General features: G+C 41.1%; 1 protein-coding gene across 1 annotated transcript; it reads right to left on the bottom strand.

Annotated features, from left to right (window-relative positions):
• Positions 1-3,307: 3,307 nt before the first annotated feature.
• HHLA1 (HERV-H LTR-associating 1) lies at positions 3,308-20,414 on the bottom strand. Its single transcript, XM_039715411.1, has 16 exons — positions 20,403-20,414; positions 15,771-15,879; positions 14,823-14,882; positions 13,689-13,769; positions 13,142-13,225; positions 12,964-13,047; positions 11,236-11,319; positions 10,628-10,684; positions 10,433-10,519; positions 9,566-9,652; positions 8,350-8,547; positions 7,772-7,843; positions 7,475-7,549; positions 4,521-4,677; positions 3,621-3,703; positions 3,308-3,399 (listed from the first exon to the last, which is right to left on the bottom strand). Exons 1-16 carry the CDS (start codon positions 20,412-20,414, stop codon positions 3,356-3,358), a joined length of 1,374 nt encoding a protein of 457 aa, XP_039571345.1. The 3' UTR covers positions 3,308-3,355.
• Between the last annotated feature and the right edge of the window lie 3,776 nt (positions 20,415-24,190).

The following is a 24,190-nucleotide window of genomic DNA, read 5'->3' on the forward strand; positions in this document are numbered from 1 at the left end:
TCTATGGAATTCAGTTTATCCACAATCCATTATATTTGTTTCATATCACAAAAATTTGTAGTCAAACATTTATTCAAATCTATATTGAGACTCATCTAATATATCCTAATTTTTCCTAATGAGAGATATGGTGTTATTTGCAGATCTTCAAGAAATGGGTATAAAATATTCATCTAAATGTGTTGCACTAGTATTCATTAAATGGAAGATGATAGATTGGGTTTTAATTGCAGTCACAAATTACTTTAAATTTAGAACAAGTAAGTCAGGCATAGGGCTTTTTACAGACAACTAAATGAACACGTATATATATCTATATATATACACACACATATATATCTCAGTTTTCAAATACGTACCTGCTTATTATGGAATTCATCTCTATTAGAAAATCTTGTCATAATTCATCAGGAAGTGAGATTATAAATGTAACAGCTCTAAATATTTATAGTCTATTTTCCCAAATCTCTTGCCTATATTTTTTGTGTATTACTCCTAAGTCACAAATAGCTTATTCTACATTGTTTTCTTCTTGCTTCCCTTATTATAGACAACATCCAGAAAGACTTACCTTGAGGGATATTATCCCAAAGCAGCTGGATGGAAGACAAATGAATTCAGCAAAGCCAGTACTAACTTATTTATACCCACTTGGATATAGACCTCACCCATGTGATCCCTTCCTTTATCAAACCCACTTCAACATTTATTAATTAATTCCTCCATGAGATTCCTTGGAGTCATTATGCCCACAGTGTATTTGGTAATATGGCTCCAGCCATGTAAAGGATCTATACCGAGAAGTCTGTTCTGCAGGTGCCTCCACCATATCATAACTTTCCCTAATACTCCTGGCTGTAATTAAATAACAGTCATCCCATTGTTATTAATCACTCACAAAATCTCTTGGGCATGTGAATGTGGCTTTAATGGCTTAGCAAGAGGTAGTGTTTGGTGATGAAAGATGAGTGAGAGTTTACTCAGCTTTAAGCACTGGCATTCCTCAGGGTTGGGAATTCTTCTTTAATCTATCTATGGTGGCTCTGATCCAAGGCTGAGTGAAATGCAGGAGGAGGTTGGTTCAGTGAGCTTTGAGCCAGCTGCTTTTCATCAGGAAGGTGTGCTTTCTGCCAGGGACAGACACAGCTACCCTTCAAAGAGTCCATCAACAAACTGTCCACTGAAGTGCAGCATGAAGTGACAAGTCTGACAATTGGAAATTGTAAAAAATACTTACACGAGCAAAAGGCCCTTTGAGACCTACAAGGTTTTCAGGAAGGCCTTCACAGTCTCCTGTAAGATCTTCATGCTGATATCTGAGTTGGATGTGCCTGGGGAGGTGGTTGACAATGGGCTGGTGGGGCCCTAAGGGCGGTGGCCAGTGGCACAAAGTCTGTTTGGAAGCCAGTGTCTGGTGGTGCATTCCAGCAGCCAGTGCTGGATCCAGCCCTGTTTAGCATCTCCATGAATGACCTGGATGAGGGGGCAGAATGGACCCTTGGCAGGCTGGCAGGTGACACTGAATGGGATGAGTGACTGGCATTTCAAAGGGTCATGCTACCATCCAGAAGGGCCTCAACAGGAGCTCCATGAAGCTCAACAAAAGTGCCAAGTCCTGCACCTGGAGAGGTGCAGCCTCATACACCAGTATGTGCTGTTGGCCACCCATTTGGGAAGGAGCTCACTAAAAAAGGACCTTGGTCCTGCTGGACACAGGGTTGAACAGGAGTCAGAGGTGTGCCCTTGCAGCAGAGAAGGCTCAGGATGTCCTGCACTGGGCAAAATGCTGCCTGCAGGTTGAAGGAGGGGCTCCTGCCCCTCTGCTCTGCACTGGTGAGGCCACACCTGCAGGGCTGTGTCCAGTTCTGGGCTTCCCACTATAGGACAGACATGGAAAAGCTTGGGACAGTTCAGAGAAGTGGCACAGAGATGATGAAGGGACTAGAACAATTCTCATGAGGAGGGGACAAGAGAGCTGTGACTCTTCACTAGAAGGGCCTTGTGGGGATCCCTTGGGGGTCTCTCAATCCACTGAACACCCGAGGGGAGGGTGCAAAGGGGACAGAGCCAGCCTCTGTCCAGGGGTGCCCAGTGACCTGACAAGAGGCAATGGGCACAGACTGAGAGCTGCTCCAACAAGGTGAGATCTCCCACGGCATGGCAGTACCGTGGCCATGTTATGGCACTTTTTGAACTTTGTGAAGTTCTTGTTGGCCCCTTCCTTCAGCCTGTTGAGGTCCTTCTGGGTAGCAGCATGTGTTATTCCCAGCACACGCTCACTGTATGGACATTCCTATTTATTCCATTGAGCTAACTTTCAATATCTGCTGAAATTGGTGCCACTCCAATCTATCCTGCTCTTTGACAAGACCGAAGTTCTCTCACGTTGCTATTGAGCTCATCAGTGAAATGTATTTTGGAAGAGAGCTGCTGCATCCCCCCTCTCCCTGGGGTCAGCATTGCTCATATTGCCACTTTCCTCCTTGGCTTTGCCTTTGAACTACTTTCTTCAGTGAAACATCAACGTGCAGCAGATATAGTGCAATTTTTTCTTATTTAAAAACAGTGTTAATGGCTCGAAGATGTACTCTGGGTAGATGTAGCACAATGTTGCTGCAGCATAGAAAAATATGGAACATGCAATTGATTTGGTTATCTTTTCTTTTTTTTTAGAACTGGTTTTTAGTTCACTAGACTTGCATATCAAGGAAATGAAAGCTGGGTTGGAAGAGGCCCTAAGCAACCTGATCTGGTGAAGTTGGAAGCAGATAATAATATTTAAGGCCCCTTCCAACCTATTCTACAATTCCATGTTTCTATGAGTCCTGGTGAGCTCACACAAATACATCTCAAAGTACAAAAGATCCTGTCACTTCCTGGGTTGACACTGCACAACTGGAATTGCTGAAGTAATGGAAATTTTTGATTTGGAAGATAATCTGCATGTGTTTAACACTAGAGAGTCCTTCTTGTCTTCAGTATTTCAAGTTGCTTTTAAATTACTTTGCATTTGTTAATTTTGACTACTATATCTCAAATGTCAATAAAATAAATAGAAACTATTTGCATTCGCTAACCAGACATATAAATATCTTTTATAAAATAAGATTTTTAAAAGACTTTCAATGTTTTTATTGCAGTTACATCACTTGTATAAAATATCTCTGGTTTTTAGACATTATTTTTACAATGACTTAGAGGAGGAGACATATCTAGGTTAACATCAGGTTAATAGCTTGTCTGATTTCAAATATTTACAAATAACATGTTGCTTTCTGATTTTTACACTGAGAAATCAAAAAGAAAACTAAAACTGCCACCAGTCTTCCAACTTGCAGTAAAATTTCTCAGTGCTCTAAACTGATGTACAGATGTTTTTAAGGCATTTTTGCTTTAATGCTGGAAGAACACAAGAAAATATTAGTTAGAAGAGGTTTTACAAGAAAATATTAAGCATGAATGAAGGTAAAATAATTTATTTAATCCTTTAAAATTATTATTAGATAAAATAGCTATCTGATGAAAGACAACAAATATTCTGTGGATATGCAAAAATCATTGTTATATCTTCATAACAAGGTATGTAGAGATATAAAGACATAAAGTGAAAATGTACTTACTGTGGGAGTAAGCAACTCTTTTGACTCTTTCGCAGACATAACTTGCATTTTTCACAAACCAGGAATAGTATTCAACACAGTACCTGAAGATGGAGCTACAGATAGGAGATGCAGTTAAAGATAAGAGGCTTGTTATCTTTCATGGAGAGGGACTTTGGACAAGGGCATGGAGGAGGAAAAAGAAGAGGAATGGCTTCAGGCTGAAAGAGGGCAGGTTCAGGTTAAATATTAGGCAGAAATTCTTTACTGTGAGGGTGGTGAGACACTGGCACAGGTTGCCCAGAGAAGCTGTGGATGCCCCATCCCTGGAAGTGTTCAAAGCCAGGTTGGATTGGGCTTGGAGCAACCTGGTCCAGTGGAAAGTGTCCCTGCCCATGGCAGCAGAGTTGGAATAAATGGTCTTTAGATCCCTTCCAACTCAAACCAATCTATGATTCCATGATAACCACAGTTTATCATGCTGCTATTACTAAATATGGAAATAAAAAGCTAGATTCCAACTTCAGTGATATCATTAGATGTTTGGAAAGGTGCAGCTGGGCTCTTTTCACTTAGCTGGAATACTGAAGCCAGATCAGGTACTGATCAGTGCACTGGGACACATTTGGGTCTCAGCTAGACCCTCCAAAACAATCTTTGGTGATTGAAAATTGTCATTTGGGAACAAAAAGCCCGAAGGAGTATTTTAAGCAGAAAGGTGCAGCTGGGCTCTTTTCACTTAGCTGGAATACTGAAGCCAGACCAGGTATGACCAGTTCACTGGGATACATTTGGGTCTCAGCTAGTGGCCACAGACCCTCCAAAACAATCTTTGGTGAATGAAAATTGTCATTTGGGAACAAAAAGCCTGAAGGAGTATTTTAAGCGGACAGAGAAATTAAAAATAGTGCCAGGTTTTACCTCATGGCTTCCTTTCTGGAATATCTTCTCTGACCAACACAGAGGCACAGCTGAAAGAACCTACAGAGCTCCATCACACAGGGGTTGATCTTCTGCACCACGAGGGTGACAGGAGGTGAGGTCACACGGGGCTCTCTGAGCATGGCCTGGGGGCACCCTGGGGACAAAACACAACCCTGAACTAGCCCAAAGCCTTGTGCCTCTACATTTCTTGCTCTGCCTTGTCTGATCTCCAAAGCAATGTCTTCCCTACTCCAACAAATACGGGATATCCCTGAAAATGGAAGGAAGGAAGGAAGGAAGGAAGGAAGGAAGGAAGGAAGGAAGGAAGGAAGGAAGGAAGGAAGGAAGGAAGGAAGGAAGGAAGGAAAAGAAAGAAAAGTGAGGGCAGCCATGGTGTGATTGTCAACTATTTTTTCCATTTTTGTGTAAGTAGCAGCAGGCTTTGGCCATGAGTGGATAAACTACCTTACCTGCTGAGTATAATCCCCTTAGACAGTGTAATTGCATTTCCAGGTTCACATGTCTCACACACTTTATAGCTCTGGGCAATGCTATGTTATGTGATAGCAGAGGTTATGAAGGTTAAATTTGGACTAATGAAGTTCTGTTGAAATAAGCTTGAGTCATCTAGTGCTGACAAGAAATTTAATATAAAATGGCATTCTTGGGCAGGAGGAAAATCAAGGCTCTACCAACCTGAAAGAGAAACTGGTTTTATTGCTATGAAACTATTTCTCTGCTGGCAGTGCTTGACCAAGATAGCAGGAGTGTGTGAGGAGTAGGGCACAGACACTGGCAGCTCCCAAACTCACAGGCTGCTCTGAAAACCAGCTGTGTCAAAGGCACTACACAGATATCAGGTGAAACTAGGCAGAGATGGGCAAGAGGGAAACCCATTTCTCTTCATCCCAGCAATTTCACATAAATGTCATTAGTCTTTGTACACTTAACAGCACTTGATGCACCTTGATATTCTCCTACATGGAGTAAATTAAGAATTAATTATTCCTTGCTTAAGTAAACACACCTCATGTTAATAACCAAATATCAGAGCATGGGGCAATGAGGTTTTAATATAAGTTGTCCCTGAAAAGTAATGTTAAAAATGATGAGAAATAATGAAGTTGATGAATAATTAAAACTCGCTGAAGGCCACCTTCCTATGAATTTCAACCTCTGCAGAAGTGGGTCCTCCTAATCTGCCAAACAGGTATTAAATGCTTTACTCAAGCTATGTGTTTTACCAGCAGAAATTCAGTTTTATCTAACTGCAAATTGAACATTGGCAATTTCAATTTGAAGTCATCTATGTGGGAAGGAGAAGTCAAACAATAATGCTAAAAGCTAAGGAAATTGATTTGGTCTTCATTTTTGACAATCACTTTAAATTAACACTGTATTTGCATAATACTGTATTTGTTTGATGATTAAATTCTTTTTCAATTAATTTTCTATTTAATTTTTTGATTGCATAGTATATTCACATAATATAATTAAAATTTAATTTTTCACCCATTCATAGTAATGCTTTATACTTCTTCTGTAATAAATTTCTACCGTGAAATGTATTTTTTTGTGTTCAGTACATAAGTTCACAAAGATAAGTAAAAGTAGGAATTAATTTCAGAACTTTCCTTTCTAAAAATTATCTTTCTTAAGAAATTGAATTAGTCAAGAGACCAGAAAAGGCAAGAACCACAGCTCCTGTGCAGAGATTTCCTCCCATGTGTTTCAAATTGCCACATTATTGTCAGGAGTAGTGAAGTGACCACCTTTTGCAATAAACAGACAGTTCTTTTATTAATTCAATATCACATCCCTGTGACACTGAGATTAAATTTTGCTGTCAGTGAAGACCAATGTTATGGTTACTGTGAATGATTCAGACTCAAAATATCCCTCCCTGCATGCTCTAACATGCACATTTACATTCTTTATTAGTTGGCACCCACTTCTGTGATTTAAGAAATGAATTAGTGGAAATGATTCCACTAATCATCCCTCAGAACAATGTGAGTGCCCTTTCTTACTTAAGGATCACACTGCTGGATTTATTTCCCAAAATTTGTGATTATTAGGATCAGGCGGACAGCCTGTGCCTCCATGGCTTCTCCCAGAGAGGCATTTGGTGACTCCAATTCACCCATCTCACTGAAATCCATGTTTTCCACCTTTTCAAAGCATCCTGGGTTCTCCAGGGTCTATGGTGTTGCACACCAGAGGAGGACTCTGGTATTTGGAGCTCTTTAAACAGAAGTATGAAGAGAGAAAAATAAATCTGATTTCAGAAATAAATAACATTATAAGAGTTAAAAAGATGACCATGAAAATGAAAGTCATTTGCCCAGCATTTTAGTTCCTCAGACTCTTCTGGTTTTGTCTAAAACATCAAGCCTAAAGGATATTGAAGACCCCTGGAGGTCAGGTGATATGTCATCTTTGCACGACCCAGCATCCCTGCTTCTCCTAGACAACCACCACACAGAAACACAAGCAGATGAGAACTGAGGCTTTCATGAAAATCTAGTTGATGGTGATCCTTTTTTAGCTGAGGAAGTAGTTTGCAGTATTGTAAATTCAGGACACTTCTGGGGGTTTCATGTGGCATGAGCTGGTTTCATCATTTTGTTTATGATGAGATTTAAAGCATGACATTTTCTTTTGGAATGACTTTTAAGAATGAATTCTGCAATAACTAATCAATGCTAAAATTGCCACACAGAGTACCTATGTTAATTATATCACCGCAATATAATCTATATTTTGAATTTGCAGCTGTGTACAATTCCCAAGCAAATGGGAAGCAGTCCCTCAAACATTTGGGGTGGTTTACATACATAAACTATCACAAGCTAATTAACCATGTATGTTTTTTCTGCATGTGAATGTTTCTATCTTGCATTACTTGCAAACACACTGCAGTTTCTGCTGCATGAGGTGCATTTACTTACTGGTAGCTGAGTAAAGTTTCAGTGTCACACCAGGTCGGTAGGAGGGTGGCAGAGACAGTACTGTGGAAGGCAAATCTGAGGGGAGGGAAAAGAATAGAATTGCTTTGACACCCTAAAACAAAAAGGCAGGTTGATTCATGGAGCAGCAGAGAGGAATAAAAAAACCCTGAACTCACAGTTCATTAATAAACATTTATATAGACAGTGATGTATAAACACATTATCAGTCATCTATTAATTTCTATTTCATAAATGTGCCAACTGACACACTTTGTTGCTATCCCAGATCTGTCTTACCTGGCTCTGTTTGCATGAGTTTGCTGGCTTCTTGTGGAGACACTGTCTGCATCCAAAACATGGACATGTCAGCTGTGGGAACAGAGAGACACACCTTTCCTTTTATTCATTATTTATGTCTACTGAGAAGAACTGCTATGTATGAGACAGCTCAACAGCCCGAGTCCCTCACCCAGTACTGCCAGTGGCATATGGAAATGCCAGGATGAAATAGGAAGGACAAAAGCTGTACTTGACTAGAACTTGAATAGCATTTAGACGAGGGAAGGGCAGGGCTTCAAAAAGGCATCAAGAAGGCAAAAGAAGCATTTCTATATTGCTTTTTCACAGGTCTGCTCACCAAATTTGGAGCTAAATGTGAGGGAAGATCCACGTGGCAGAGGTTTCTTCCCATAAAGCTAAGAAACTACGGGATGGAACCTATAGCTGACTTTGACATTTCTGCAATAAAGTATTCAACTCACTGGTACCCCAGAGTGGGTGTCCCTGAAGGGCTTTCCAGCCTCCACCCAGAGACACTTGGCCAAACCCCACGGCAGTGGGGTGGGGCAGGCTCCAGGGCTCATGGCCATACTCACTGGGGCTGGGCTGCAGGGCTGGTGATGGGGCCAAGCCCTCCCCAGGGCTCAGAGGGGGCCTGGCCATGCCTTGGGGCCTGGGAGCATCCACGTGGGGAGATGGAAACCATGATCCTTTGGCTCCAATTGTCTTTGGCCACAGCGGGGACTTCGTGGTGGGGATTCCCCCTCCTTTCTGGGCGAGGGGGATCCTGGTAGCTGGAGAAGTAAGAGAGACAGAGAAAGGGCACCAGCAACTGCAACACAATGGGGAGAATAACATCTAAAATACACCCAGAAAATCCCATCTACCCCTTGACTACTTCTCTGGCACTTAAACAGGCACTTTTCAATTTTAAATATGGAAACACTGGCACTTTTCAATTTTGTTTTAAATATGGAATAGAGAGCTCCAATAATGTTTGAAATTTTAACCGAGGACATTTTAATGTGTGAGTTTCATAAACAAAGAAACTGAAATGTTCCTGCAGGGCTTTGGTTTATCCTTGACATAATTTGTGCTTAATTTCCTGAGCTGCTTCACTACAGCAGAAAGAGAAAGGTCTTGTCTGTTTGAAGGTGAGCAGGAGGGCAGATTCTGCAGTTTGAGAACTGACACTTGTGGCTATGAGAGATAACAAAGGTGGGCATGTGGTTTAGGAAATTAAAAAAAAATTTATAAAGGACAGCAGACTGCCTACAGGAAATGCAGGTGTTTTGTAGGAGAGAGATGCAGCTGCAATGAAAAGGAGGCATGAAGTCAAGGTCAGAATTTCTATTGATTTCTGCTACAAGTGAGCAGGAGCAAAGCCATGTTTTTTGGCTTTCAAAATGAAGCAGAGCAGCACTTTTATATCTTGTAGCCCTGTAGCAAAGTTAAATGTACTAAAGTTTATGAAATTCTCAAGTACAGCTGAATGTCATATAAAGAAATAGATAGAGAATAATGCAGAAAAAAGAAACCCATAGAAAATAAGAGGAAATAGTTCAAATATTTTTTTTTTGTTTGAAAGCAACAATCAGTTTTTCTCTTCTTCTCTGCTGTTTTAGAAAATTTACTTTTTCTGGTAAAATATCTTTGCACAGGAGTTTCTCTATCCTACAGTTCTTCAATGCATTACTGGCATCATCTGCTGATTCAGAGAAATTTTATGCTACCTTTTATTTGGAGTTAACATCACTTGTCAAGACATTAATCAAGGGGAACACAAATTTAGGTCTGACAATATTTGCTCACGTTTAAATGTCCACACATATTCTGCTGATGAATCCAGTGTCTTGTTTGGGTCTTCCTGCAACTTCACAAAACTTGAGAAAATCGAATCTAGCTCTTGGAAGTATGAGAAGACAAGGTTAGAGCACTCACTGTCCACTGCATATTGTGTGAGAAAAAGGAAAGAAATCACATTCTGCTACCATAGAAGCAGCTGTTGTTTCTAATTAAAGAGGGTTTTGGCCAAGTGCCTTTTTTTTTTTTTTTTGGTTGGTTTTAAAAGGAGGGAAACATTCCACAGCTTTCAGCACCACTTGCCACTGATTTCAGTCTGCCTGCATTAATGTGTCCTTGAAAATGGGAGATAGTGATGGGCAGCAGTGAAAGGTGAGCACCTGAAGTGCAGCTTGAACTGGCAAAGCAGATTTGGGTGGAGGAACCACACAGGACAATGACTGAATGCATTCACCTCCACCCTGAATGTAACTCATGTAAATGTAGGAGGTCATTTGTGCTGAGAGCTATGGAAGGCACCCAGTTAGATTTAAGAGCACCAGAGACGCTCCCCAGCCCAACACTGAATTCTTTAAAAGCTCTCATTCCAGCAGGTTTTGTTGTTCCTCCACCAGAATGCCTTATAACAAATAATTTAAAGATTTGTAAAATTTACTTACATTTATGATATAATTACTGTAGCAAATTTTCAACAATATAAAATATTATTCTAACAATGACCAAATACATAATAGTATGCAAATGTATAATCAATAATAAGAAATAAAATAATATTTATAGTAGTGGTAATGAGGATGGAGTACTCATTGCAAGAGCTATCTGGACATGATTTTCACTCTGGTTGCTGTTTCCTTTTATTCCCCAGGATGTACTTACCGAGGTTGGATGATGTGTTACTGGAAAATGTGTAATTGATAACAGGAGACTTATCTAGTATTTCCAAAAAATCAGACAGATTTTTCCCTGCAAATAGAAATGCTTACAAATATCAAGAAAGGCTTGTTTCCAGTATAAATCATCACTGAGGAAAACTAGGGCAATATTGTTGGGTGGAATGATTTTAACTTTTACCTGTCTGCCCTGCCATCACACAGATGTAGATACAATCAGAGTCATTGCTCTGACGCACTGAAAGGCAAAAAACATAAAAGAGATCATTGTTACCAGTTTTCCTTACATAGAATTGTCTTAAACAGTTGAAAACACAAACAAAAAATGGCATGTGGCTATGGCAGCTGACCAAGTATGTTCCTTCTGATCTAATTTTTGACAATAATCTCAAAACACCATCAAAGCAAAATGTTAGTATCTTCAGGGAAAAAGTTTCTATCTAATTAAAATTCTAAGTTACAAGTATTTTTTATGTGTGAAAAAAAATCTTCAGATAAAATAGCGCATACTTATTCTCTGTGAATCAGAATTGCTCAAAATATCACTATGTAATAATAATTCTCAAACCCACCAAGTTTTAGTAATTAATTATAAAACATTCAAACAACATAATGTAGAAACATGTACATCTCTATATTACACATTCACATTGTATATGTATCTTGTTCCATGTGTTGCGAGAAAAATACTATTGAGTAAGGCTTTTATCCACATTTTTATGGTTGTTTTCATGCCAGAAGTAAATGAGACAGATAAGACAATGATAAATGTTTAAAGGAAATGCAAACCTGAGAGAATAGAAGTGGATTTGAAAATTTCTGTGAGATAACTGGTGGAGTTTCCAATGATATCAACAAGTAGAGCTGTAAAATCTGGACAACAAATAGAGAAAGTTTATTATTGAAAAGACATATCCTATCATGTAGTCAAAAATTCACTTTTATATGTGATGATATTTAGATATATGTTCATATATGTCAAAGTTTAAAATATTTTAAAGGTTAAAATATTTTGCTGGAGTGGACTGAAAAACCACAAGAATACTTTCAGAAGTATATTTTAAAGATGATATCCCAAATGGCATCTGTGTGTCTAAAAGCAAACTTAAATGGAATTCACCTGTTCAAGAGAACATTTTAAAGTAATGCTTTACTTAGTCTGTTTAAATGTAGGAGACCTAAAGCCTGCTGGCTTTGCCTGCTGTAATTGCCTGGCTGCTGTGTAGGAGCTTCCAATAGGCATTGGATTTTTTCCTCTGGGCTCTGCCTCAGATATACTGATGACTCAGATGTAGCCCAGGAAATAGCTGGTGGTGTTTTAGTGATTTCTCCTAGCAGCAACAGGTCATTGCTCTCACTTAGGGAGTGCTGGACCTGAGCCCTGAATTTTTACTGCTTTGGAGAATGCTCCGACCCCCAAGATATTCTGGAATTGCAGCACAAAGATTAAAGTTTCTCTGTTCTTCTCCAAGGCAAACTGGGTAATTACCCATAAAGGCTTGTGAGATGTGTGGGACCAGAGAAAGCCACAAAAGCCACTGGGGCTTGTGCAGGATCACCACAAGATAGAGGGTGTGGAGTCTGGCCTGTAGCTGCATACTGATGACTCAGATGTAGCCCAGGAAATAGCTGGTGGTGTTTTAGTGATTTCTCCTAGCAGCAACAGGTCATTGCTCTCACTTAGGGAGTGCTGGACCTGAGCCCTGAATTTTTACTGCTTTGGAGAATGCTCCGACCCCCAAGATATTCTGGAATTGCAGCACAAAGATTAAAGTTTCTCTGTTCTTCTCCAAGGCAAACTGGGTAATTACCCATAAAGGCTTGTGAGATGTGTGGGACCAGAGAAAGCCACAAAAGCCACTGGGGCTTGTGCAGGATCACCACGTGTGGCATAGAGGGTGTGGAGTCTGGTCTGTAGCTGGTGATCTACTCATGATGCCCTACATTTACCAGCTAAAGAATCCAATCACTCAGATGTATCCTGAAATGTTAAATTCTGTGAAATCAGGGGTATGAGTGAGGATTGCAGGTGAAGGGTTTGCCTAACATTATTTTGTAGTCCATTCAGCAGTTCTATGAAGATGCTAGTGCTTGCCTTTCACTTCTCTTGAGCTCATTGAGGTTACTGGAAGTTTCTCTGTTGGTGCAGAGAAGCCCTTGTTCATCTCCTCTGGGTTATCCCAGGAGAGAAAAGGTACTAAAGTAAGGTACCATATATTGATGGATGTCTCTCCTGTGCTGCAATTTGTATTCCAAGGAGGAAAGGGAAGCTTTTTGCTGTCAAACCATGACAGTCACTTGACTGATGGCTCCATCCCAGACTGGCTGGCTGGCTGCAGCCACCTGAGGCTGAGGCTGTGGAGTTACAGCAGCCACTCGTGAGCTATGGCTGTTGGCTCAGTGTGGTGGTGGCAATCGTAAGGATGAAGTCTGCAGAATTCAGACTACAGCCTTCAGCTCCAAAGGAAATAACTCACCTTAAGCACATGCAATTGCCAACCTCTTTTGTGTACCCACCTGTCAAATCATTTGTCACATTATTCAAACAGTAGCAGTAGTGCATAGGGAACTTGCCAGGGTCAATATTTTTTGCATTAGAGACTGGAGGGAAAGATAGAGAAAAAAAAAATCAGTGTGTTGTGGCACAGGCTGAGGGAGAGAAACTGCTCCAGAGCCGAGCAAAGCCAACACTCACTGTTGTAAATGGTGACTGACACTTTGTGGAAGGCAAATGAGCTGTAAGAGGTGATGCTCAGCAAAGAGAAGAGTTTCTTGGTACCTGGAGAAACACAGGTCCATGCTATTAGTGCTGGGAACAAATAGTGAGAACAGCATGTTTTGACTCTGCTCATTTAGTGTCTAAAGGATTCCCAAGGTGCCAGTATGATACAGCTGCCTCATACTCAGTCCATTCTCATTCCCCTGAAGGAAGGATCATTTGTGTTGCTTCTTCCTTTTTATTTTGTTTTCCTTTTAATAGAAATGTACACTGGATTAGAAAGTGTTTTTGAAAGGTATCCCACAAGTAATTATATTGTGTCTAAATATAAACCCACACTAATTTCCAAGCTCTCTGGGGTAAACAGCCATCTGCATGATAAATGCACGAAGGTAACATGCTCCTAGAAGCAATTCTGGAGGCCCACAGCACATGTTTACAGCTTCTCCTGCCAACACTTGTAGTGCCTTTTCTCCTGCACTGCTGGGTGGCAGCTGTGACCTGCCCAGCCCTGTCCTCTTACCTCTGAGTGCAGTGCTCAGCATCCCGTTCACCAGCTCTGTCAGGTTAATGCCAGCCAGGTCCAGGGACTTTGCAGGCAGCTCTGAAAGGAAAGGGGTACATGAAGGCACAAGGAAACAGCTCTGCATCCACTGCTTGTGTGTGCTGAAAATGTGCCAGAATGGGAAAACCAAAATGAGCAGCTTTTGGTTTTTGGTACACCCTTTTTTGGGGTGTACCAAAAAAAACCACTGATGGGAAAATGAAATTCCAGGACCACAGAGATGATTCTAGAAAATAGTAAGATAGAGCAACAGTAGAGTGGTGGGCCAAAATTCAGGTTTGCCAGCTTGACCACGCCCTTGAGCAGCTGCAGGACCCTGCCAGCCCTGGCATGCTGGTGCCCTCTCCTGCTGGGTGATGGGTGTTTGCTGCCAACAGAGCAGCAGATCTCACCACACAGGTCACAAAAGGCAGAGAAAGTGCCTAGGAAATGTTCCACCTTCCCCAAACCTACATGAAAATACAGATTTTTGTTTTTTCAGCTACATTGATGGCTATTCTGCTTGCTACAACTGAACAATTTTGATGTAGCCAAATCACACTTTTTATCTTAACGTGTTTTATTTCTGTTGTTGCTGCTTATTTGTTTTTCCCAAGTTTTTTCAAAGACTTTTTCTGCTTCCCTCCCACAAAGTCATGCAGAAGCAGAGCAGTGCAGTGTCTGTGTGAGGGAGGAAGGTGTTTGTGAGTATGACAGAGAGAGGAAGAACAGAGCAGGATAGAAAAAGAAGCACAGAAAGCTGAGATGAGCTTTCAACAAAATTGAATTTGGGGAGAAATGCAATTTTCTAGTGACATCAGTACTATTTATAACCAGTTTGAAGCCAAGCTGCACCCTAGGGCTGAAAGCAGCACTAGTCCACAGCATAGAAGAGAGAAAAAGAAAAACAAAAGAGAATGAAGAGCTGGGAAGGAGAGAAAGGAAAAAGAGAAGAGTAGATTTTGGGAAGTACAGTTGTTAACCTGGTCAGGACTGGATTGGGTGGGGTGGCCTTACTGCAGGGCCCATCTGCTGCCACCTCCATGCCCAGCACAGCAGCTCCCCCTCCCAAAAACACCCTGATGCTGGGGCTCCTGATGTGCTGCCTGTTACCTGCAGTAGCCAGCACTGCCAATTGCTTCTCTTTCTTATTTTCTTTTCTTAGGCACGAAGCTGAAAAGTGAAGAAAGAGGCTGAAAAACAGTTTTCCCTGTTGAATTTTCCCCTCAATAATCAAAATAAAAATACAATAGCAAATATTTGTAGAGATATTCACTAGGCTTACATTCAGAATTTGCTGCAAGGTACAGAGTAAAATAAGGCCAAATCCAAACAAATCTTCCCTTCTCTGTGCATGTTTGTTATTAAGAGCAATCATGCCATTGAGGATTGTCCTCAAGAGCTGTATTGCAGGAGGAATGGGCTGAAACTGAGCTCAGGAGATTGGACTGGGTTTTTGGGATTCACTAAGTGACCAGCTGAGGTGCACAGCAGTAAATGAGGGATTGCAGGACAAATTGAAGATATTGGAGATTTAGGTTTCCTATCCCACCAGAGGAGAGCTGAGAGCCTCTTAAGAGTAATCCAAAAGGATCTCCAAAGGAGACAGTGCTAGGAAATGCAAATCTGCCATGTTCCTATGAAGCTTCAGCTTCTCAGCCCATCCAAGTTCCCCTTTATGTATGTTCATAAAGGAGAAATACCCAGTGTATAATCCAAGGCTTATAAATTGTGATATAGTCTTAACCAGCTCTATTAACAACCCTCAATTAGTCACAGTTAAATCTGGATTGACAATCTAGGTGGTAGGGGCTCTTCTATAACCCTTCTCTCTCTTTCCTTATAAATCTTTCTGTTTCCAGATTCTTGGCATGGGATCCAGGAACAGGCATCACAGGTCTGCTCTGCTGAGTGACACCAGCCCTGGAGCTCCAGCCCATCAGTGTTGCCTACACAGGGTGAAAGAACCAATCCTGCCACAGATGTGGGAATGGGGCTGTGGGAGCAGCTGGGAAGAGGCACTGGGTTATTCCCTGGGGAGCCCCATAGCATTGTCCTTACCTGTGCTGAAAACCAGAAAGAGACACAGAAATCCCAGGCTCATCTTCGCTGCCCCATGCCAGCAGAGCCCCTGCATTATGGATGCTGACTTCCAGCAGGTTTGGCTGGTCTAGGAGAGAGAAATGCTCTTTTGGTAGAGTTAAAATTTTTAGCATTGAGCAATTTTGTCCAACCCTTGTCCCAGAATGGTTTGACCACATATCTGATTTCTGTGATGCAGAGAAAGATTGGTGTTGGAAATGACAAAGGAGCAGAGATCCCACAATCAGAATTTCCTCTGTGCCTGTGGGTGCTGTGAGTTTAGCACGTGCCTCTTAATTTTTGAGTCCTACCTAACTGGATTTTCTGGGGAATTGCTAAGATTGTCAACACAACCCTCTCCTCTGGCAGGATGAGCTGTGCCTGAAAGGTACCTGACACATCAAGTGCCTAAGGCCGTTCCGTTAAAACAAGATAAAATTTGCTTATGTTTAGTTTCAGACCAGAAATGTCAAATGAAATTCTCTTCCACACAAATCTTGCTTTTCTTATCATTCCTGGTTTTGTATTTTTGTAGTTACTACTACCAAGTTGTGTCCTGTCCTGCCTTGCCTACCTGCTTGGCAAGGATTAACAGTGTTCTGCCTTTCAGACCACGAGCTGCTTTCCAGGTTTCAAAGATTTAATTAGATGGTTAGGGAGGGGGAAAAAAAATGTTTCATTTCATGTTTCCCCTGTTTTTGCAATATCAGAACATGTCAAATAACTCTGTAGTTGTCAGAAAATGAGGGATGATATGAAAACCAGTAAAAAAAAAAAAAGTCCAAAATTTTTTAATATCCTCTTGGAGCAGCTAATCTTGCAAGTATACAGAAAAACATTATCTTGAAGATAATACTGTTTGATTAGAAAACTATCGTCATCACATTTAAAATATTTTCATCTTGAAATCACCAGAGAATTAACAAATTTAAAAATGGCTTATTTGTATTTAGTGGCTCTAAAGAGACTCTTCCTTGGGATGGTGGAACAATACAAAATATTTTTGTGTTGGAAATGTCTGTCTTTGCTGGTCTGATGAGTCAAAAGTGTGTAAGTGCCAGCTCTGCTAATTCAAGCAAAGCTCTGAGAGCTTTCAAGCAGTTCATCCTACCTATTCAGCCCATCTGCCCAATTTTTTTTACTCAGACCCAAGCCTGGACTCATCCACAGTTTCTACACAGCATGTGCAGAAGAAAAGAACCGAGGCAGAAAGTGTTGGCCAAATCTCATTCCCAGACTTCATACTCCATCACCTTTCTATGAAGAATTATGCATGGACAGAGTCCAGTATCCCATGGACAAGTCTAGCACCAAAAATCCTAAACCTGGCTTTTCTTGCAAAAATATTTGGAATCTGGCAAAGTGCTAGACCACAGACCATGAAAATTGTTGCTGTCATTAAAATCCCAGGGCCTGACTCCCTGGCAAGGCTATCCTCCCTGCTTCCACTCTCTGGTTATGAAGCTTCCTGGGACTTGTAACAGTTTTTTTTTGTTGTTTTTGTTGGGTTTTTTTTGTTTGATTGTGTTTGTTTGGGGGTTTTTTGGTGTTTTTTTTTTGTTGTTTTGGTTGGGCTTTTTTGGTGTTTTTTTTGTTTTTTGGTTTTTTTTTTTAATGACTCTGTGGACTCTGTAATTAGGGGAGAGCAGTGAGTTAGCTCAAGCCTGCTCACAGGCTGATGTGGTGGAAGCAGTGGAGGTATAGTCTGCATGGAGATAGGTATAAAACCAATCCACATCTCTGGCTTCTGATAAATCTTTTGTCATCTTTGGTTTGGCTCAATGAAATAGAGAGGAGTTAGTGAGAGATGCTCCTCTGTGGAGCTGAGTATGAGGAAATGGTGCTTTGCAAAGCAGCAGGGAGGTGGCTGTTGGGGAGAGCAGCTTTTGGGAGGTGGAGAGTTGGATGATCATGTAAAGGGAGGTTTGTAACTACATGTGGTTTGGAGCACGGGTCTGTGGTGGCTGGTGCATCTAGATAATGAAGTCCCTATTAAAGGAGAACTATTGGGCTGTGTCTTTGTTTGAGGTGAGAAGTGGGGTGATTTGCTGCTTTTAATAGAACTTCATGAATTTTGATTGTACTGTGAGAAGTGTCACCTTAGCGCTGCAGAACCTGCATTAGGATGAGTTGTGCTTTGTGATGATGGTTCAGTGTTATGGGCCACAGCCCCTCTGACCTGCTCCATGCACACAGGAGTGACCAGGCTGCAGAGCCAGTGCTGCCCTGTGCACACCAACCCAAGGGACAGCAGCAGGGAACACAAACAGAAATGCTGCCACTGAGCTGTCCCTGAGGTGCAAGGCTGGTCAGCTGGAGGGTCTCTGCAGCCCTGCCTGGTGAATGGCCCCACACCTCTGCCCTTCACTAGGATTTTGGCTGCATGGTGGGTGAAAGACCCCGAGCTAGGAGGTGTGAGAAGAGGGCATGCCCTGCCCCATTTTCAATCTGTCCCTACAGATCAGTGGCCAGTGTTCATCCACCATGAGGAAATTTGACTTCCAGGACCTGCTTTAATGAATATGGGCTCTCCTGGGTCACCAGTGAGTCACACTAACTCTGAAATCCTTGGTGAGAGCATTTCACACACCGTTGTGAAAGCACAACTGTTTTACAAAGGTTCATAAGTAAAAGGGTAGGTAGCAGATAATTTCCTATCAGAGATCTAACTTAGTTCTGATTTATTTAAACAGCCAGAGCTGTTCATGGCAGCAGGACAGGGGAAAATCATTTGACAGAGGACTTGGTGTAGCAAGTAAGAGCAGGGTCTAGAGAGACCACATTCCTAAAAGACAGAGAAGAGGCAAGTGGATTGACACATGAGGGGATCATCTATTTTAGGAGAGAGAGAAAAGCTGTAAAAATACAAACAGAATGGAGCAAGACAAATTGTGCTTGGAAGCATTCCCCACACACTGGGTAATGCTTTCTTGCTCACCGGAATTCTCAGTTCCCTGCTGTCCTCCCCACTGAGCTGCTCCTCTGTGCTAATCAACACACACAGTTTTCTGTACACATAGTGCTGATTTCCAGCAGGAATTTAGAGAAGGCATTATCACACTACAGACTCAGCCAAGCAAAACATCTAACAATAGGGACAACAGGCAAACATAACCTGGAAGGATGGATTACAGTAAGACAAATCCTCTTCTGCTTCTAGCAGAGAAATATTGAGTATTGTTGCTACAAAACTATGGAAAATCCTCCATTCATGAGAGTGCTTGTTTTGCCTGAATGCCATTTTTAGCACTGGTGTGTTCCCTGACGAGAACAAAATGCTTAAAAAGAAATTGCAAATAAATCTTAATACTAAAGATATCAGTCAAAAATGGATTACCCTTGCTCCTTATTTGGTAGAGACTTGATTTAAATTTAAAACTTGTAGAAAAACTACAAGTTTTATCTTGTAGTTGCTTTCCAAAATCTTTTTCAAGTATTAACTCTCTGAAATTTATGCTATCCAACTAAATTTCAAAACCATGTGTGACAACTATTCCTAGAGCTGTTGCCTGAAATAGCTTATCTCTCAGCAATGTGAATATTAGTAATATTAACTTTTGCAGTACACGTCACATTTGCGTTACGCTCGTTATTTAATATCCAATTTTTATTTATCAGGGACAAGTCTTTATTACTTTGCAACTGTATCTCTCTTGAAGTGACTCCACTGCGATGACTGAAATACATGTCCAGGTTGCAAATATGAAACCCTCATTGTCCTCCAGACCAAATCACCATTTCCATTTCAGACTATACTGAAATTCACAGGCACTGAAGGCACAGCCCTGAGCAGGCAGACAAATCCCATAGACTGACTCAGAGAAGGTTTTCCTTCCAAATATTTGTCTGATAAAGCCTGAGGGTCAAGCCTTTGGTTACAAATTCTCCTTCACCTCTGCTGGTATAACAATCCTCCTCTGTTTATTTTAAGCTGAATGATATTAGTAGAATCTATTTTATTTAGAGCTGTTGATCCAGAGTTCCCTGAACTGCTGAATTGGAGATTTTAATCCAGTTCAAATTACTTTTATACATTCATGAAGACCTCTTATTAAATCCCTCTCTGTTACTCTGGGTTAACAGGAATCTTAAACCAATGTGTTTATTAGCTATGCTTCAGTGGAACTCCTTTTAATATGGCAGGTAACTATGAAGTTTGAATTGTTTTCATTTTTCCTGTACCAACGTACTGCACTCCAATATCAAGCAGTTTCCTCATGTCTTCACGCTTAACAGAGCGGAACAGAAATCAAGAGAACAAAGAAATAAAAGAGGAAAGTCCTTGAGTATGAATTTCCTTACCTTCATTCAGTTGCAACATCTAAAGGTCATGTCTCATTTTAAGCACACCATCATCCACCACGTCTAAGGAAATATTTCAAGTTAATGTGAAAATATGCCCATGTTACAAGTGCACACTTCATTACATTGATACAATTACTTTTTAGTTCAGATTTGTGTGAGAATGCAATATAATGCAATAAATATACATTTAATTAAAAAATCATTTAATTTGCTACATTCCCACTGAGCATTCATAGCACAGCTGAAATGGTTTCCTCCAAGTACAAGCACAACCACCAAGATCTGGAATAGTTAATGTCAACTTACCTGATTTCTCATGGCAAAAAATTATTATCTTCAGAGCCTATACAACACTGGAAGTTATTGCCAGTTCCTAATAAACACTTTGTGAAAAACTTTGAGTAGACAGGCTTGATAATATTTCCTTAAAATCCTGTGAAAATAGTTATCCTAATCCCTGAAGGACTAACCAGAGGTAACACAATCATAAGCACACAAAGTGCCTGTTGAATCCCGCATGGAAAGGCTCTGTGGCAGGTCAGGTGGGGATTGGAAGCTCCTTTTGGCAGTAGAATTGAATTGTGGAGGATTTTTTTTCCCTTTTAAAGGAACAGCTCAGCTTACTGCAATTAGACCCATGCCACCATGGGGAGAAGTAGGCAAGGGTGAGTCCCTCTGGTAAAGCTTTAGCCATCCTTCAGTTCAAACAAGGGACATTGTCAAGAGGGCAGAGGTGACAACTGAAGTGTATCTTAAGTGTGGAACCTCAAAAGGAAAAAAATGTGAGTTACAACAGGAAAAATTGCCTGGAATCCTGGTTAAGTGGTGAGGAAGGGAGAGAGGTCAGGTCAGAGCAATGACATAAGGCAATTTCAGTGCTGCTGAGTGATGTTTAGCAGTATCCAAGGGAAGATAACTGCTTGAAACAGTCAGCAAAATTCTGCTACCATTTACTCCAGCAGCCTGGAAATAATTGCTCTGAAATCAGTGAGTTTAGAGGCAGCATGGTTAAAAGCCAGTGATCATCCATTCAGTAATTTTATCACAATCCACCGAACGTTTTAACATGTGAAACCACTCAAAACATAGCAATTAATAAAAGAAATTTAAGTGGGTGCACAGTCCATTTATGAAACAAAAAGTGCTTTAGCAACCATTTTATGTGTGTGGTTGAATTGTGTCTCTGTCTGTCTAACAATCCTGCCTTAAGCAAGAACTTAGATGCTGCAAGACAACTGCAGCCACATTTAACAGAGCTGTAGCTGGTCTGTAAGATGCCCACACATCTGTGCACATGCATGCACAATTTTTCCTTGTTTTCATTCACTCTGCTTTTCACAAAAAAAAAACATTATGTGGTGGGGTGTCACTGTATCTAGTATTATTTAATTCCATATGGAATTTACTGCTCTGAAAAAAGGAAAATTTTTGAGACTTGTGACTGAATGCTGCAGCTGGAGGAATATGGAAGCACGTTTTCTTTGACAAGATTTACTTTTACTGACTTAATTACCAGTTGCTCAATAGCACATCAAGAAGGCTGGGATGAAAGTCCTCTCTGTAACAGCTGACAAAACCAGGTATAGCCAGGAAAATGTGTGTGCTGGGATCAGTTCCAGCCGTTTGATGTTTGCCTGTGAGGATAATTAGACTTTCAGCAGGTTTTGCCTCATGCTGTGTATTACCCTGGGACTGTGTAATTTTAACTTTCCTCAGCTGCTGAGCAATGCTCAGGTGACCTGGGAGGGGGCTTTTGTTCAGCCCCAACGTTGACTCTTGGGGACAATGCTGTGTTCTCACTCAGAACATCCCTCTGAGCAAGTAGCTTTCTCAGGAGTATAGTCTTTACATGCCTCCTTTTTCCAGCATCCCTTTGTGTGGCAGCACTGTGTCCATAACCAGCATCCCAAAATCCAGAACAGGAAAAGAAGACATTTTTAGTGTCTCTTAGTAACATGGTATAGACACACAATTCATATAAATTACCTAGTAAATGCATCCATTTGCTGAAGGTTGCACAGGGTAAGGCCCTGCTAATGCAATTTAAATAAAGAGAAATTCAAGGGAATGCCTGTGATTTATCTCTAAGAGACAGTGTGGTGTGACATTCTGGTAGGGAGGGAGAAAATTAAGTCTGGCTGTTAGATCTCTATCTCTTTGTGGGCTAAGAGCACAGAGTGAAAGCAAAGCACTATTTCTTCCTTCTGGCTTTTTCTCAGGCCTTTAGATGTGATGAAAAGCACACATTTCTGTGTAGAAATTGCAATATGTGTAAGTGACTGCAAGAGCTGCAGCCATACGTTCCTGTGACCTCGGCCAGTGGCACGAACAAGTGTCCCCTGCCACCTGCTCTGTCCTGGCATGACAGTGACCCCAGGTCTGGCCACCCTCCAGCCTGGCTGGACTATCAGCCATCTCTGCCCTAAAAGATGAGCTGTGCCACCTGAAGCTCTGTAGTACCTAAAGCACCTCATAAAACTGCCTGATTTACCTGGTTAGAAAACACAAATCCAGCTGTGCTCTCTCTCACCAGATGCTGACGTGCAAGAGAGAAGGAAATGCTGGTTTCAAATAGAGTGCAAAGAAGCAAACTTCACCCAAGTTTACTCCAGAGCATTGAAGTTTTATTTTCAGTTACACTTCATTTTACTGTAGCAAATATTTCCATGAAAGCATCTTTGAGTGGTTGTTAAATAAATTTTGTTTAGAAAAGTATCAGTTGAGTAAATTTCATTTTTTCCGAAAAAACTGATTGCACGTCAACATTTCTCTGTTAGTTCTCTACCATTACAATTTTACAAGATATTTAGATTATTTTATTAAGAAATGTACTAGCTCTATAAAATTTTAATTTCAGATTTTACCAATATCCTTCTATTATATTTATTTTTGGCATAAGTTTTATTATGGATAATTCTCTAAATATATTACTGCTTCTTTGTCAGTCTTTTTTTCAGAAGAATAACATTTCATCTCCTATTCAGTCCAACCATTAGCCCAGCACTGCCAAGTCCACCACTAAACCACATCCCCGAGTGCCACATCTACACATTTTTACAAACCTCTAGGGATGGTGATTCCCTGGACACTTCCTGGACAGCCTTTTCCAGTGCTTGAAAACCCTTCCATTGAAGAAATTGTTCCTAATATCCAATCTAAACCTCCCCTGGCACAACTGGAGGCTGTTTCCTCTTGTCCTGTCTCTCGTTACCTGGGAGAAGAGACTGACCCCCACCTGGCTGCAGCCTCCTGTCAGGCAGCTGCAGAGAGTGACAAGGTCACTCCTGATTCTCCTTTGCTCCAGGCTGAACAGCCCCAGCTCCCTCAGCTGCTCCTCACACTTGTGCTCCCGACCCTTTCCCATCTCTGTTGTTGTCTGGACACATTCCAGCCCCTCAATGTCTTTCCTGCAGTGAGGGGCCCAGAACTGAGCACAGGATTTGAGGTGTGACCTCCCCAGTGCCCAGCACAGAGGGACAATCACTGCCCCAGCCCTGCTGGCCACACTTCTGCTGTCACAGGCCATGTTCCATTGGCCTTCTTGCCCACCTGGGCACACTCTGGCTCATGTTCAGCTGCTGTCAACCTGCACCCCAGGGCCTTTCCCATGGGAGCTTTTCAGTCACTCAGCCCCCTGCCTGGAGCACTGCAGGGGGTTGTTCTGACTCAAGTGCAGAACCAAGCACTTTGCTTTGTAGAACCCCAAATATATGGTTTTATTTATAAACATGTATTTGTTCCCATTTACTGAATTTCCTTCCCATTTAAGAACATGTATTTAGAACTGAAAATAGTTTCTGTCCTTTATATAACTTTTTCTTTAATTTTTGTTATCAATGTTTTGCTAAGATTGGTACTAACACCACAAAACTTCCTGAACAGAATGTGCATTAAACTCTACAAATTATTCTCAATAGGACTGTTTTGTATATTTACCAGTCTAAAGTAGGAAACACTTTCTTTTGAAGCGCCCGATATTGTGAAACTTTTTTTGGAATTCAAGTATGCTCTTGAGGGAGTAAAAGAAGAGAAAGTATAAAAAGGGGTCATGGAGATCATGAAAATGTGTAGTAGTGAGAGGCATGCCTAGTGGT

This window comes from Passer montanus, unplaced genomic scaffold (assembly GCF_014805655.1).
Source record: "Passer montanus isolate IOZ18808 unplaced genomic scaffold, ASM1480565v1 scaffold33, whole genome shotgun sequence".
In the NCBI taxonomy this organism is placed as follows: domain Eukaryota; kingdom Metazoa; phylum Chordata; class Aves; order Passeriformes; family Passeridae; genus Passer; species Passer montanus.

Coding starts and splice junctions, on each gene's coding strand:
- HHLA1 (XM_039715411.1), bottom strand. Junction 11,320..12,963: donor TGTGACAAATGATTTGACAG/GTGGGTACACAA, acceptor TTTGTTGTCCAG/ATTTTACAGCTCTACTTGTT. Junction 7,844..8,349: donor AGCCCTGCAGCCCAGCCCCA/GTGAGTATGGCC, acceptor CTGTTCCCACAG/CTGACATGTCCATGTTTTGG.